We start from the raw sequence: 15,769 nt of genomic DNA on the forward strand, positions 1-15,769 counted from the left end.
CTGACCCTGCGAAGAACATCCCACCCAGACTCAGACCTTCATCGTATCCCGTAGCCCGACAGTTACCATAGCTAATCCACCTAGCCTATACATCCATTCACACTACAGACAATTTCAGCATGGCCAATCCACTAATCTGCACAACCTTGGAGTATGGGAGGAAAACAAAGCATTCAGACAGGAGGAGAACATGCAAACTCTATTCAGACAGTATGGAAGCTGGAATCAAACCTGGATCCCAGGAACTGTGAGGCAGCAATGCTAACCATTGAGCCATTGGGCTGACCCATGATCAAAGGAAGAGCCAATGACTGAAGCAAAATTACGAATGAGGTTCTGATGAAAGAATTTGAGGAGCTAAGAACAAAATGCATAAGCAGCACTGCAATGAACATAAGATAATTGCATGAACAGGACTGAACTACTCATAAATGAATAAAGGGAAAATGAAGTGTATGGCTCAAAGGGTAAGCCATTGGGGAGGATAAGGTGTACTTCTGGGGAGGTCGACTCAGACTGGACCGTGACCATGCCTTCATCAATTGAAATAAGTAAGAGCTTCAAAGTGATTGGGATATAGGGTGTGAGTGGTGAGGGAATTCAAGCTACTAAAATATATATGAAGACTGAAGAGTACGGTAGTGCTTTGGATAAGAGAAAACAGTGCCAGCAGGAACAAAGTACAACAAATAAGACCTCTCCCTATTTTTCAATGATCACGACTGCTATGGTTCTGGACTCAACCTTACTTTCTGCCAATGTTCATTGCCGTCATGTATTTGTTAATGAAGAATCTGTCTAACAATGTTAAAATATCCAATAATCCTGTTTCAACTGCTCTCTGGATTCACAAACCCACATTGTCGGGTGGAGTGATGTGATGCATAGGAAATCCCTATTTCAAAGGGACTCAGTCCCTGATGGAGTGTCCAGGAACTAGGAAAAGGAAAGAAGTGCACTGAGCACCAACTCCTAATCTTGTTGTCAATCACCTAGTCCACAACCGCCTATCACCCACTATCATCCTCCACATCATCATTTTTCACCCGCAACCTGGGATCCAACGACAGTGCATGGCCTTGGCCAGCAAGCACCACTGCCTCCCTGGTGGCGCTGCTGTTTAATAGAACAGCTGCCCTCTGGTGGGAGGAGTATCAGGTCCTGAAGCCCTTGATCCCAGGGAAAACCTCCCTTCATCCAGATAAATCCCTGAGTGGCACTTAATCTGACAGGTTTTCGCTAAGGTAGTGCCCTCACTTGGTCTTGAGCCAGCAGGTGAGACCCCAGTCACCTCCATTAAATATCACCCACTGTATTCCCTTGTCCTTTTGCCCATGGTGGGGAGAGTTACTGCAGACACACTACTTTTAAGCTTATGTACTTCCACATGGCTTGTAAAACAAAAATCCATTGAAGGCAGATTTTTTTCAATAATCTCAGATCAGAACACACACAGCTTGTTCAATTCCACTTGTCACCAATTCAGTCAGCTAAAAAATAAAATGCAGCCTAGTGAAGCAGAGATAAGTCAAGTCAGCATGGTCTACCCAATGCTACAAATACTGTTCTTAATTGTAGTTTATTTACAATGCATTTTATTTCCTTTAATTCAACAGTCAGTTTCCCAGGCCACATACCATTCTTGGCAATGTTGGTGAATAGTCAGCTTGCTCCTAGATCTCAGCCAGCTGTTTCTGTGCTGGATTCCAAGCAAAACACAAATGCAGGCTTATGCTTCTAGGTCTACCAGTTTGTTATTTTGCTGTTCATAAAAATGAAATTAATATGACACCATGCTCTTGCGCAATGCGGAATGTAATTGTAATGCAGTATTAAAAAGGAAAAAGAAAATACAGTGGAAACTGGAAATCTGAAATGAAAACAGAAAATGCTAGAATTATTCAGTAGTTCTGGGAGCATCTGTGGAGAGAGAAAAACAGTGTTAACATTTCAGGTCACAACCTTTCATCAAAACTGGAAAATAATAAGGATATATCAGGTTTTAAGCAAGTACAGAGACAGGTGAAAAAACCCAAAAGGGGATAGACAGGAAGAAGGATTAAATAACAATAGTTGATGACACAATAAAAAATGAGGCCAATGGGCCAAGTATATAAACAACATGTGTGTTGAGAGCAGTTATCAATAGAAAGTTGCATCAATGTCTGGACAGGAAAACATCCAAGCTGGCATTTCTCAGAGTGCATAGAGGTTTTCAAATTAAATAATGACAATTTTCAAGTGATTTACCAACAAAGGTGAAAAATATTGACTCATGCTCATAAAAGCAAAATATGAATGATTGTGTCAATACACCCCACCAGAACAGCCTCACATTTCCAGTTTTAAACTTTCTAACAAGAAGTATCTCTCAGAAACACAAAAAAATTGGTGGCTCTGGGATCTGTGCAAATATATTCAACAACCACTTTATGGGCGGCACGGTGGCACAGTGGTTAGCACTGCTGCCTCACAGCGCCTGTAGACCCGGGTTCAATTCCCGACTCAGGCGACTGACTGTGTGGAGTTTGCACGTTCTCCCCGTGTCTGCGTGGGTTTCCTCCGGGTGCTCCGGTTTCCTCCCACAGTCACAAAGATGTGCGGGTCAGGTGAATTGGCCAAGCTAAATTGCCTGTAGTGTTAGGTAAGGGGTAAATGTAGGGGTATGGGTGGGTTGCGCTTCGGCGGGTCGGTGTGGACTTGTTGGGCCGAAGGGCCTGTTTCCACACTGTAAGTCTAATCTAATCTAAAAAAAACCAAACTGAAAATTCTGCCAATGCCAGAAATCTGAAAATGCTCGAGAAACCAAGTGAGCCCCGCAGCATCTGTGGAGAGAGAGAGAGAGAAATAGTTAATGTATTGAGTTCAATATTACTCTTGTTCAGAACACCTGTTTCTGTTTTTCTCTCCACCCTATACTGCCAAATGAGCTGAATTTCTGCAGCATTTTCTCTTTAAATTTTATATTAGGAAATCACTCTTGAATGGTTGATCTTCTCTTGGTCAGAAGTGGTGTTCCACAAGGAAAGGTATTAGGGCAATTGATTCCTGAAGAAGGGCTCATGCCCGAAACATCGATTCTCCTGCTCCTTGGATGCTGCCTGACCTGCTGCGCTTTTCCAGCAACACATTTTCAGTATTGACCCTTTTGTCCACTTGTAGGCATTAGACACACAAATCAGGTATACAATTTTAAATTGCCTCTCTGGAACAAATTGGAGTTGATAGTTTTACTAATGGACAGGTAGTTGATAGAATTATAGAAAAAATGATGTTACTTATTTTAGATTAGAAAAGCTGCATGGTGGCTCAATGGTTAGCACTACTGCCTTACAGCACTAGAGTCCCAGGTTCAATTCCAGCCTCAGGTGACTACCTGCATGAAGTTTGCACATTTTCCCTCTGTCTGTGTGGGTTTCCTCTGGGTGCTCCAGTTTTCTCCCATACTCCAAAGATGTGCAAGTCAGGTGAATTGGCCATGCTAAATTGCCCATAGCGTTAAGTCCATTAGTCAGTGGGAAGTGGGTTTGGCTGTGGACTCTTTGGAGGGTTGGTATGGACTGGTTGGGCTGAATGGTCTGATTCCACGTGATAGTGAGATCATTTTTGTTCATCTCAAGTGCTTGCCCAATTTTCCATTGAAAGCCACGATTCGCACCCTCATTGAAACAAACGGCTTGGTTGATGAAAAAATATTTTCACATTTTGTCCCTTTGCTAAGTGAATAGGAAGGGTTTGGAGGGATACCGGCCGGGTGCTGGCAGGTGGGACGAGATTGGGTTGGGGATATCTGGTCGGCATTGGGCCGAAGGGTCTGTTTCCGTGCTGTACATGTATAACTCTATGACCCTAACTGTAGAGGCGAATAAAAATAGTCGTGGAAAAATAACCCGGGCTAGAGAGAAAAAAGACGATATTCAAAGGTGGAATTCTTACACAAACACGGAAAGTTGTAGTAGCTGGATATCTGAGATGGAGAAAGAAAAACTCAGCAGCTCAAGAAATATTCTCACCTCAGGTATTATCTGACAATGCTGAGCTTTTACAGCTTTGTAATTTTTTTGCATTAAAAGGTGTAGCCAAGGTAAGTTCGGAAAAGAATGCTCGTGCAGCATATGAAAAGGAGCCAGAGCTGAAGTTAAAAGCTTGCTCTCAGAAACTGATGATAGACCGGACGCTCTCCTAAAGTCAAGAAAAGGTGATGCAAAAACTATTTTCTCCGATCCCAGCTCATCAAGCAGCCTGAGCTGCCGTAGAAAACAACCCGCCCCGTAAGACAGCCCGATCATTAACTGCCAAAAAAAAAGTTTGGGGGCGTGGGGGAGAGCTGGAGATCAACACACATGCCGAGAATGCATAAAATTTGAATGATTTGGAGGGTACAGACGGGGAAATTGTAATAAGAGAAGTTGTAAAACGTCTGTTCGACCAGAGGAACATGGATTATTGCAGCAAACAGGACCGTCACTGAATCCTACCGATCTGGTAAGCAACCTCCTCTTTCGCAAGTCAACCAGTGGTGTCAGAGAGAATACAGTGCTGCACATGTGGATGTGACACCTGAGCACAGGTAGCAAACCTGAAAAAAGTGATCGACCTCTTAGCCCACACGCACTGGCGGTCCCCCGTCAATCAAATGTCCATCAACCAATGGAGTGCGGCTCCCATCCGGAGTACCGCCGCCAATCACAGGGGCGCCGGCCAATGGGAGTGAACGGGACTGCGAGCCCGAGAGGAGGCCAGGCCGGAGCCCCGCAGTGAGAAGAGAAGCGGACAACGAACGGATCCTGAGTCCAAGGGGGGGGTGGCCGGCGATAGGCCGAGTCAGGGGAGACCCTTATCCCCTTCACCCCGTCCCCCTTACTGTGGACACAGTCAGCCAGGCAAACAGACAGGGAGGCCAGCAGGCAGCCAGACCCCAGCTCCGGGGGCTTGAGTCCATCCAACCGCCCCTCCATCCCCACCACCTCCCCGGCTTCTCTCCAAGGCCCGGAGGTGGAGGGGGGTGGGCTTGGGCAACGGGATGGAAGCGACGGCGGCTGAAGGTGATGGAAGCCCAACCGAAGCTGCTCTCGGGCGACGGGACAATGAAGCGCTCGATCGGGCCGAGGATGAGGCGTCGGGTCGAAGGCGAAGCAAGAGGCCGAGGCCTACAGGCGAGGAGCAGAGCGGCGCCGGAGGAGATGGAGATGGAGCCGGAGCCGGAGCGGCAGCCGCAGCCGCAGTGGTGGCACCATCACCCCCGCGGGATGAAGGCCCGGCATTTGACGACAACGATGACCGACCTCCTCCTTCGCCGCCAGTCCCCGGGTCTCCCCTAGACGAGGACCGAGGCTCGCTGGGGAGGGCCGAGGCCGGCGGACGGCCTCCCTCCCGAAGGGTCGAGGGGACAGGGCCCAGGACGCGGTCGGCCAGCGGGAGGCTCTTGCCCAAGGCGAACGGGGTAGCGGGCAGGCCGCAAGACGGTAGCGGGGCCGGGGCCGAACCTGTTGCCCCTGAGCTCGGGAACCGTCAGCACCGGGATCGAGACGGAGGCGGGAGCGAGCAGCAGGAAGAAGGGGAGGAGGAGGAGGAGGAGGAGGACGACGACGACGAACCCGACGACCCGACCTACGAGGTGCAGCAGGGCCGCCGTATCCTCAATGAGTTCCTGCTCGACAAGCACCGCAACCTGACGGCGCCGTTCGCCCAGGCCGGTGGAGGAGAGCCGACCGACCCTCTTCAGCCATCTCCTATCTGGCTGCACACCATGGAAGAGAAATTCCAGCGCAATCAGTACGGCGGCATCACCGAGTTCGTGGCAGACTTCAGGCTGATGCTGGAGAGCTGCTACAGGCTGCACGGTGTGGACCACTGGCTCTCTAGACAGGCTCAGAAGCTGGAGATGATGCTGGAGCAGAAGTTGACGCTGTTGTCAAGGTGAGCAGGGAAAGCGAGAAAGGTTCTGGCTTCCTGAACATCTCTTGTCCACTTTAGGGTACCCGCGAGAGGGAAAGACAAGCTACCCAACATCCATACCCATCTTAAGGTATCCCAGACGGGCTGAGTGATGATAAGGTATAGATGGGTATGAAGATTGCCAAGTCACATTTCAGACGTCTACAGGGCAAAACACAAATCTATGACATTTTTCTTAAAGCATTATGGCACTGATGTTAGGGTCTTAAAATTTAAACCAAGCTGCTCACAAAACTTTGATCAGTCAGCATTGATGGAAGGAGAAATAGTGTTTATGTATGGAGTCCTTATTGGCTTTCACTTGAGTCCTATTGGATTCATTAACTCTGCTTCACTTTCCACAGATGTTGCCAGATCTGCTGAGTTCTAACACTGGCATTCTCCTGAATTCATCCATGTTTTATGATTTCCATGCCACTCACCCTCATTTTTGTTACTTGGATAGCCATCCTAAAATTCTTGTACAAGTTGACTGGTAGGTCAGTGGGAAGGGTTGTTTTACATCTCCTGGTCAGGAAGAATTGAAGCATGTGAATACTAACAGCTGAGAGGCTTCTGCTAAAGCTGGCTCTTGTCATGGATTAGAGTAAAAAGTGAGGTCTGCAGATGCTGGAGATCTGAGCTGAAAATGTGTTGCTGGTTAAAGCACAGCAGGTTAGGCAGCATCCAAGGAACAGGAAATTCGACGTTTCGGGCCAGAGCCCTTCATCAGGATTCTTCATTCTCTGCCTTTTTATTCTGTGGGAGCTTTTGTAGCAAACAGGTACAGGAAGGCAGCTGTTTTGTTACCTGATGGCATTAAACTGTTCACTTGCCCAAATGTATCGCTTTACTCTGGATCACTTATAGGGGTGGGGGACAATTATTGCAGATGTATTGAGAAAGAAATATGCAATTGCCTGATGTGTTCACTGAATATCAAGTGATTTTCTGTTTACTGTTTTTATCCTGAAGTAATGACAACTACATTGCTTTATCTTCAGAAGGGGAGTAAACAAAATGTAAGCCATAATTTCTGGCTGAAGCAAGATTCTGGTTAAAGCAGAAAAGAAAATTAATGTTTCTGTTGGAAACTTTGGTCCTTGCAAGGAACACTTATTGCAATTACAACTTATAAATAGTTGCACATTGTAAACTGATTTGGTACTTCTGCTTTTCTAAAATCCAAGAGGTAAACAAGGTAGTTTATAAAATCTTAAAAACAGAGTTGCTCCTTGAACAGTACTGTTATTGTGGTGGGCATATAAACGGACAGTTTTGTGCCTCATGGCTGTGAATTTGGTGTAGAGGTACAACAGCCAGTTTGCACTCGGTCATATATTCACTTAACATGATGTGGTGAGGTTGTTTGAGGAATCTTGGCCAGGGCACCACTAGAACTCCCTGTTCTTTTTAAATGCCATGCCAAGTTTCAGATTCACCCGAACAAGCAAATGGCAATTCTGTTTAAAGTGTGAATGCTGTCTTCCGTTTCTCCGCACAAAAATTTTTGCTTTTATAGTAATGTTCTGGAATGAGAATTAATTCATAGCCCTCTGCTTCAGTGTGAATACCTATCCCTGTGTCAAATTTGCATGTGCTTTGATTTGTGTCAATTTCAAAATTCATGTCACTACTTCATGGCATAGGCTTTCTCTAAACATTATGTAAATATAATTTTCTACAAATAAAGATGCATGTTTGATAATGCAATTTCTGTTTTAGTTTAATACTGAAATTAAGTGAGGCTTACATATTTAGTTTATGTATTGCGTTGTCCCCAAATACCTATTGCCGAGCATTTTAGTGACAATTTAACTTGCATGTTCTGCACAACTGCTATGCTGCAATTGGGTTCACAAGTGCAACCCTCAGTACCAATTGGTGGAATCTGAAACCGTTTAATGTTAAACAGTGTCCGCAAAAGGTTTTGGTCCAAAGAACACTACATCACCTGCTTATTGGAATGAACTTTAGGCAGTTATTATTATAGAATCCTTAATCATTTACCTCATCGAATCCACACCAACCTTCTGAACAGCATCAGCACCACCCCTATTCCCCCCTCCCTCTAGCCTTGCATTTTCCATGGCTAATCCACCTAACTTGAACATCCCTGAATAGTATTAGCATGTTAGCCGAGCCAATCCAGATGACCTGCAGATCTTTGGATTATGGGAGGAAACTGGAGCACCAGAAGGAAATCTACACAGACACAGGGAGAATATGCAAACGCCACACGGGTAGCTATCCGAGGGTGGAATCAAGCTAACCATGGAGCCTCCATGCTGTACGTTTGCTGAACATGTTGTAATAGTTTGCAGGTGCAAGAAGCATTTTCTGTGTTCTTTCATAGAATAGCAACATACTGGCAAAGCCAATATTTACCAATTTTGAATTGCTCTTTGAAGGTGGTAGTGAGTCATTTTCTTGAACTTTTGCTGTGCTGTTAGGAAGCAAATGCAAGCATTTGATTAAGCATCAGTGAAGGGAAAGCAACTATATCGCTCCACATTAGGATGTATTTAGCTTTACACTGTAATTTTCGGAAGTTGGTGTTCTGTGGAATATTTGAGGTCTCTTGATTGTTTGTGTCATCTTGTCCAGTTCCTATTGTATAATTAAGAAGAGTTATTCTTCAGGTCATTCTCTCCTGGCCTCAGTTGAGATAATTGGTTTCATTTGATAGATTTACTTTTGATAGTCCATTTCTTATAAATTTGAGATTTCAGTCATTGATTCTAATTGGTTTTGTTCAGTTTAATTTTTTGACTTACTTTCCTTTGTTTAGCTTTTACCAATTTTATTTTTATTTAGGATTTGATGTGAATAAGACCTCGGTGTACTTAATTATTTCTCTTGATCCTAAATTTGCTATGTCTTCTTTAGCTGGAAAACCCTAACGTAAAATAAATGTTTGTACACTAGCCAATAAATTTTGGAGTAGTTTGAAAGTACTTAACCCAAATTGACACTCTGTTGAGTTTGACTGGGCTACCTGGGTAAGAAACACTATTTAGCATTGAAGAGTATCAACTTGTTTATTCATTTTTGATATGTCAGCTTCCCTGCTTGGGCCACCTTTATTGCTCATAACTGGTTGTCCTTCATAGATGGCAGTGAGCTGCCTTCTTGAACCACTGCTGTCGATTTGGTGAAGGTATACCCACCATGTTGTTGCGGAGGGACTTGTCAGGCTTTGACCCAGGAACTTGGATGGAACAGCAACGATAGATTTCCAAATCAGAATGCTCTGTAGCTTGGAGGGGAATTGGAGGTGTTTTTGTTCCCATGTATTTACTGCTCTTGTCCTAGATAGTAGTGATTGTAAGTTGTAATGGTGCTATCTAAAGAATGTCGGTGAATTTCCGAAGTGCAACTTGTAAATAGTTGCTACTGTGAGTTGGTGGTGAGGTAGGTTTTCGATGTGGTCGCAATCACTATCAAGTGGACTGTTTTGTGCTGAATGTCATCAACGTCTTGATGGGTTTTGGACCTGTTGTTAATCGTGGAGTATTGCAGCACTCCTGCTTTGTAGATAGTGGGCAGGCTTTGAAGAGTCACAATGAGAGTTTTTTTTCTGCAAGATTCCTAGCCTCTGACCTACTCTTCGAGTCCCAGTAATTATATGGCAAATCCACTTCAATTTCTGATTAACGAGGGCTCTCAGGATGTTGATAGTGGGGCAATCAGTGATAGTAATGGACATTGAGAGTCACAGGATAATGGTTAGATTCTGTTCTGTTGGAGTTGGTCATTGCCTTGTGCTTATTTGGCATGCAAGTTATTTGCTACCACTCAGACTAAACCAAGTATTATTCAGGTTTTGCTGCATTTGACCATGGGCTGCTTCAATATCTGATGGGTTGCAAATGATGTTGAAAACTATACACTGTTTGCAATGGTCAGCAAATGTCCCCAATACTTGTTACATTCCAAAAGGTGACCATATGTAAGGAGACCGCAAGGTTTGAAAAATTTGTTCATTGCTATCACTAGCTAGGCCTACATTTATTGCTCAGAGGCAGTTAGGAGTCAACCGTGTTGCTGTGGTTTTGGAGTCGCGTCTAAACTAGACTAGGTCAAGATGGCAGGTTTCCTTCCCAAAGGACATCAGTGAACTTGACAGGCTTTTACAAGAATGGTTACATGGTTATCCTTCTGTTAACTTTGTTGCAGAATTTTTATTGAATTCAAATTTCATTATCTGCTATTGTGGCATTGGAACCAGTGTTCACAGAACATTTTAATAAAGCAAAACAAAGAACATTGGTGGTGGGCAAGTTGTTGGCAGGGATCCTGTGGAACAGGATTTACATGTATTTGGAAAGGCACAGACTGATTAAAGATAGTCAACATGGCTTTGTCTGTAGGAAATTGCATCTCACTGACTTGAGTTTTTTGAAGAAAATGGATTTGCATAGATGGACATCTTGGTCGGCATGGACCAATTTGGGCCAAAAAGCCTGTCTGCATGCTGTAGAACTCTGACTCGTAGTAACAAAGAAACTTGAGGGAAGTGAAGTGGATGTGATCTTATATGGACCAGTAAAGCATTAAACAAAGTTCCTCATGATAGACTGGTGAGCAAGGTTAGATCACACGGAATACTAGGAGAGCCAGCCATTTGGATATAAAGCTGGCACGAAGGTAGAAGACAGAGAGGTGGTGGTGGAGGGTTGCATTTCAGACTCGTGGCCTGTGACCAGTGATGTGCCACAAGGATCGTTGCTGGCTCTCTACTTTTTGTCATTTATATAAATGGTTTGGATGTGAACATGGTAAGTTTGTAGATGACACCAAAATTGGAGGTGTAATAAACAGCGAAGAATGTTACCTCAGTGCAACAGGTTGATGATCAGATGGGCCAATAGGCCGAGGAGTGGCAGATGAAGCTAAATTTAGATGCTGTATTTTGGGAAGGCAAGTCCGGGCAGGACTTGCACACTTAATGTTAAGGTCCTACTGAGTGTTGCTGAACAAACAGACCTTGGAGTGCAGGTTCATAGTTCCTTAAAAATAAAGTTGCAGGTCGATAGGATAGTGAGGAAGGTGTTTGCTTTCCTTTATTGATCAGTACATTGAGTATAGGAGTTGGGAGGTCATGTTGTGGCTGTATAGGACATTGGTTAGGCCACCTTTGGAATACTTTGTGCACTTCTGGTCTCCCTACTATAGGAAGGATGTTTACTATAGGAAAACTTGAAACGGTTCTGAAAAGATTTACAAGGAGGTTGGAGGTCAGGAACATCAGCTCATTTCTGATGAAGGGCTTATGCCCGAAACATTGATATTCCTGTGGATGCTGCCTGCCCTGCTGTGCTTTTCCAGCATCTGTAGTCCTCATTTTCTCCTAGCTTCTCCAGCAATGTCTGTTTTTGTCCAAGAACATTTTGAATACTAATGTTGTGACATCATCACTGCCTTCCCACTTTTTATGTCCTTCCTTGTGTGTGAGAGCTTTATTTCAGTTAAGCTCCACTCCATAAAATTCTTGTCCAACTGTGCACTGCTTCTCATCTATACATTGACTGTGTGGTGCTGGAGAAACACATGGGATCCGGCAGCATCCGAGGAGCAGAGAATTCGATGTTTTGGGCATAAGCCCTTCATCAGAAATGAGTCCTGATGAAGGGCTTATACTCAAAACATCAGTTCTTCTGCTCCTTGGATGCTGCCTGACCTGCTGTGCTTCTCCAGCACGACACTCTGAACTCTGATCTCCAGCATCTGCAGTCCTCACTTTTTCCTCATTTATATAGCTTCCTCAAAGCTAATTAACTCTTCAACTAACTTCATCACTTGTTCCCTCTTCCATTATATCTTGGACACTTCTTCACACCAGATTAAATGGTAACACATTTAACCTGTTGATGGATGGAAGTCTTGCCTGCTCCACAGGTGTGCAGTATTTGCCTTGAGGAACTATATAGCTCTTGTGTTAGTGTCTCCTTCTGAGCCAGGTTCAGGTGCCATCTGCTTCAGTTGTGTGTAATGACATCTCTGAACAGTTTTTTAAAAAAGTCAATACCTGCCCTGAGGAACTAAAGGATTTTGTGGTGCAGTGGTCATGTCCCTATTTTTGATCCATAAGTTCAAATCCTACCTACTCTTGAGATGTGATCACTTCTCCAAACAGGTTGGCTACTCTAATTACTATAAGGGTATTAAAAACCATACAAATACCTACCCTGAAGAACACTTGCAGAGATGTTCTGCAGCCATGACACCTGATCTCCAACAGCTAGTTTTCTTTCTGTGAGGTCTGATTCCAAGTGTAGAGTTGCCCTCTGCTTCTCTTAATCTTTAGTTTTGCTAGGTCTCCTGATGCCACACTCAAATATGGTCTCGCCTCTGGAATTCACATCTTTCTATTTAAACCAATGCTGTAATGGGGTCACTGGTTGAGTACTCCTGGTGACATCAGTGAGCATATTATTTATAAGAAATGCTGTTTGATATTTCTGACGTCTTTCATAACTTTACTGATGACTGATAAGGCTGTGATTGGCTCGATTTGGATTTGTCCTATTTTTTGAGTACAGAACATACTTGGCAATGTTCTATTTTGCTGGGTAAATGGCGGTGTTGTAACTGTACTGGAACAGCTTGGCTCGTTGGCACATTCTGGAGAACAAGTCTTTGGTACTATTACCAGAAAACTGTCTACACCTGTAGTCTTAACTGTGTCTTCAGCAGTTTCATGATATCAAGTGAAGTGAATCGAATTGGCTGAAGACTGACATCCCTGATGCTGGGAACACCCAGAGGAGGCTGACATGGAACGATCACTTGGTACTTTTAGCTGAATTTTGTTGCAATTACCTGAGCCTTGTTTGCACTAATATGCTGGGGTTCCCCACCAGAGTTTAGTTTTGATTCATTGGCTGTTGAATCTCTATTATTTTCTGCCAATATTGTGTGGCATATAGTTAGCCCTGTTGTGTAGCTTTGTCAGATTGGCACCCTCATTTTCACGTATGTCTAGTGCTGTTCCTGCTATACCCTCATACACTCTTTAATTGAATCTGGTTTGGTCCCCTGGCTTAATGGTCATGGTAGACTGGGGAATGTGCAGTGTTATTAGGTTGTACATTGTATTGGAGTAAAATTCTACTGATGGTCCACAGTGCCCCATAGATGCCTATTTGAGTTGATAAATCAGTTCGAAGTTTATCCCATTTAGCAAGTGAAAGTGCCACACATTCCGGTGGAGTGGTTTACGTAGTGTGAAGATTGGACTTCGTCTCCATAAGGTTTGAAGTGTGCGCTGCTGGAAAAGCACAGCTGTCAGACAGCATCCGAGGAGCAGAAGAATCAACATTTTGAGCATAAGCCCTTCATCGGGAATGAGGCTCGTGGCACAAGGGGGCTGAGAAATAAATGGGAGGGGTTGGGGCTGGGGGGGGGGCGCAAGGTAGCTGGGAATGCAGTAGATAGATGAAGATGGGGGTAAAGGTGATAGGTCGGAGAGGAGGGTGGAGTGGATAGGTGGAAAGGAAGATGGACAGGTGGGGCAGTTCAAGAGGGTCTTGCTTAGTTGGAAGGTTGGATCTGGGATAGTGTGGTGTGGGGGGGTGTGGCAATGAGGAAGCTGGTGAAATCCACATTGATCCTGTGTGGTTGGAGGGTCCCAAGGCGGAAGATAAGGTGTTATTCTCCAGGTGTTGGGTGGTTAGGGTTTGGCAGTGGAGGAGGACCAGGACTTGCATGTCTTTGGCAGAATGGGGTAGGGAGGGGGGGAGGAGTTAACATGTTCAACCACAGGGCGGTGGGTTTGTTTGGTGAATGTGTCCCATAGATTTCTCTGAAATATTCCGCAAGTTGGCGTCCTGACTGCCCAATGTGGAGGAGACCACATCGGGAGCAACTGCGCAATAGATGATGTGTGTGGGAGCACAAGGACATCTCTGTCGGATCTTGGACAGAGTTGGGGGCGGAGGGGGAGTTGTGGGCACAGGTTTTGCACTACTTGTGGTGGCCGGAAAGGTGGCGGGTGGGTTGGTGGGGGGTGTGGACCTAACAAGGGAGTCACTGAGGAAATATTTTCTTTGGAATACAGAGACCGTGAGGGAAATATATCCCACATGGTGAGGTCTGTTTGTCGGTGGCAGAAACGGCGGAGGATAATGAGTGTATCTGGAGTTCGGTGGGGTGGAAGCTGAGGACCGGGAGGAATTCTGTCCTTTGTTCAGCAGTAATCAGGAATTTTCCTTGCCTATGTTTGATCTCATGCCATTAGACTTGATGGGGCCTGATGTCAATGTTGAGGACACACTCTCCTGACTCTGCTAGTTGCTGCCATTAAGGGTGGGAAGTTCCCTGAGGTTTTGATGATGATACTTGCGGCATTTTCTAGACTGTATGATTCCATCTGTACGACTGTCAAGATTTTAGCACTCGCCCTCAGGTATTGAACAGGAATATATTGCTGAGTTCACTGTTCTTTCTAGTGCCTAGGTCTAAATTTGGTGGTCCACCAGGTTTTGTTCCTTTTGAGACTTTCAGCAGTTTGGTAAGACTAGTTTGTTAGGATATTTAAAAGTTAACCATATTTGTTATAGGTCTAAAGTGGTGTTGAGGCCAGACTGAGTAATGATGGCAGTTTTCTTTCCCTGAAAGCTATTGGTCAACCAGGTGATATTTATGACTCTTTACACTGCTTTCATAGTCACCTTTTAACTCTAGCAGTTTTTTTTATGTTCGTAGGGATTTGAGCCCATTTGGCAGAATGTTAACCTGGATTAATAATCCATCGGCAGTAGACCTCCCTATTTCTTCATTTTATATTAAAAAAAATTTGGCCACTGAGTCTCCATCGCTTCGTAACATTTACTTTTGTTGTCCCATTTTCTGAAATCTGGAGCACGTATAAAGTTCACCAACTGCCTGTTCCCTATCCTTCCTGGGTTCACCTCCAGCTAGTTAATATTTGAAGGAGACTCAAGAATTGGGAGAAAGTATGTCTTAATGCTGCCAAATCTGTCCCGATCTGATTTGTGTACATTTATTTCATTGAGACAACTTTGTCATAATCAAGAGCAGTAATCCAAGCCAATTTTATTGCTATCGCTATCTGCACCTTTCATTTTTTGGATGCAAATCCATGCATTCTTATTACTACTTTACACAGAGCAGCAATAAATTTTGACTCTTCATTGTTTGGTTCAAACTAACTGCACCTAATCTGTTAATCCATTGAGGCACAGGTACAATCACATGGAAAGCAATTTATACCATGTGACATAATAAAAGTTGTTCTTTCTGTAATGCTGAAGAGTGATGTTTCTTGACCAGTGGTGTCAGTGATAACATTTGGGGAAAAAATTTGAATACGTTTGTGTTGATCTGTGTTCGAAGCTAAAACGCACAGCAAGAAATATACATTGTTATTTTCACACTGCTTGAACCTTTAGGTCGCAGTTTCATGTCTCACCTTGAAACACTTCAGTCTTTAAAGTTTGGTACAGTCTTAGCTATCTTTTGTATTTCTATTTCTTGTATTTTTATTTATCAGTTGAAGCAAGATTCAATTGTGTATCCTAAACTCAGTTCTAATTTTATTTTATTATGCAAATTTTTTACAGTTGTCATTTCAGGACTACTAATGGTTAATGTTCTGCTTTTATTGACTGACATAAATATGTAAACTATAACATCAATAATATCAAAGTTAAAAATCACACAATACCAGGTATAGTCCAATAGGTTTATTTGGAAGCACTATCTTTCGGTGCGCTGCTCCGAAAGCTAGTGCTTCCAAATAAACCTGTTGGGACAATAACCTGATGTGTGCTTTTTAGCTTTGTATACCCCAGTCCAACACCAACAT

General features: G+C 44.0%; 1 protein-coding gene across 2 annotated transcripts in view; it reads left to right on the forward strand.

Annotated features, from left to right (window-relative positions):
• The first annotated feature begins 4,721 nt into the window (after positions 1 to 4,721).
• LOC132824481 (uncharacterized protein KIAA2026-like) overlaps positions 4,722 to 15,769 on the forward strand; it is a 97,917-nt gene continuing 86,869 nt past the window's right edge. For both annotated transcript variants that reach the window (XM_060839057.1, XM_060839067.1), the window contains exon 1: positions 4,722 to 5,919. In XM_060839057.1, the coding sequence (XP_060695040.1) occupies positions 5,024 to 5,919 (896 nt within the window). In that variant the 5' untranslated portion in view covers positions 4,722 to 5,023. The remainder of the gene's footprint in view (positions 5,920 to 15,769) is intronic.

This window comes from Hemiscyllium ocellatum, chromosome 2, assembly GCF_020745735.1.
Source record: "Hemiscyllium ocellatum isolate sHemOce1 chromosome 2, sHemOce1.pat.X.cur, whole genome shotgun sequence".
Taxonomy (NCBI): Eukaryota; Metazoa; Chordata; class Chondrichthyes; order Orectolobiformes; family Hemiscylliidae; genus Hemiscyllium; species Hemiscyllium ocellatum.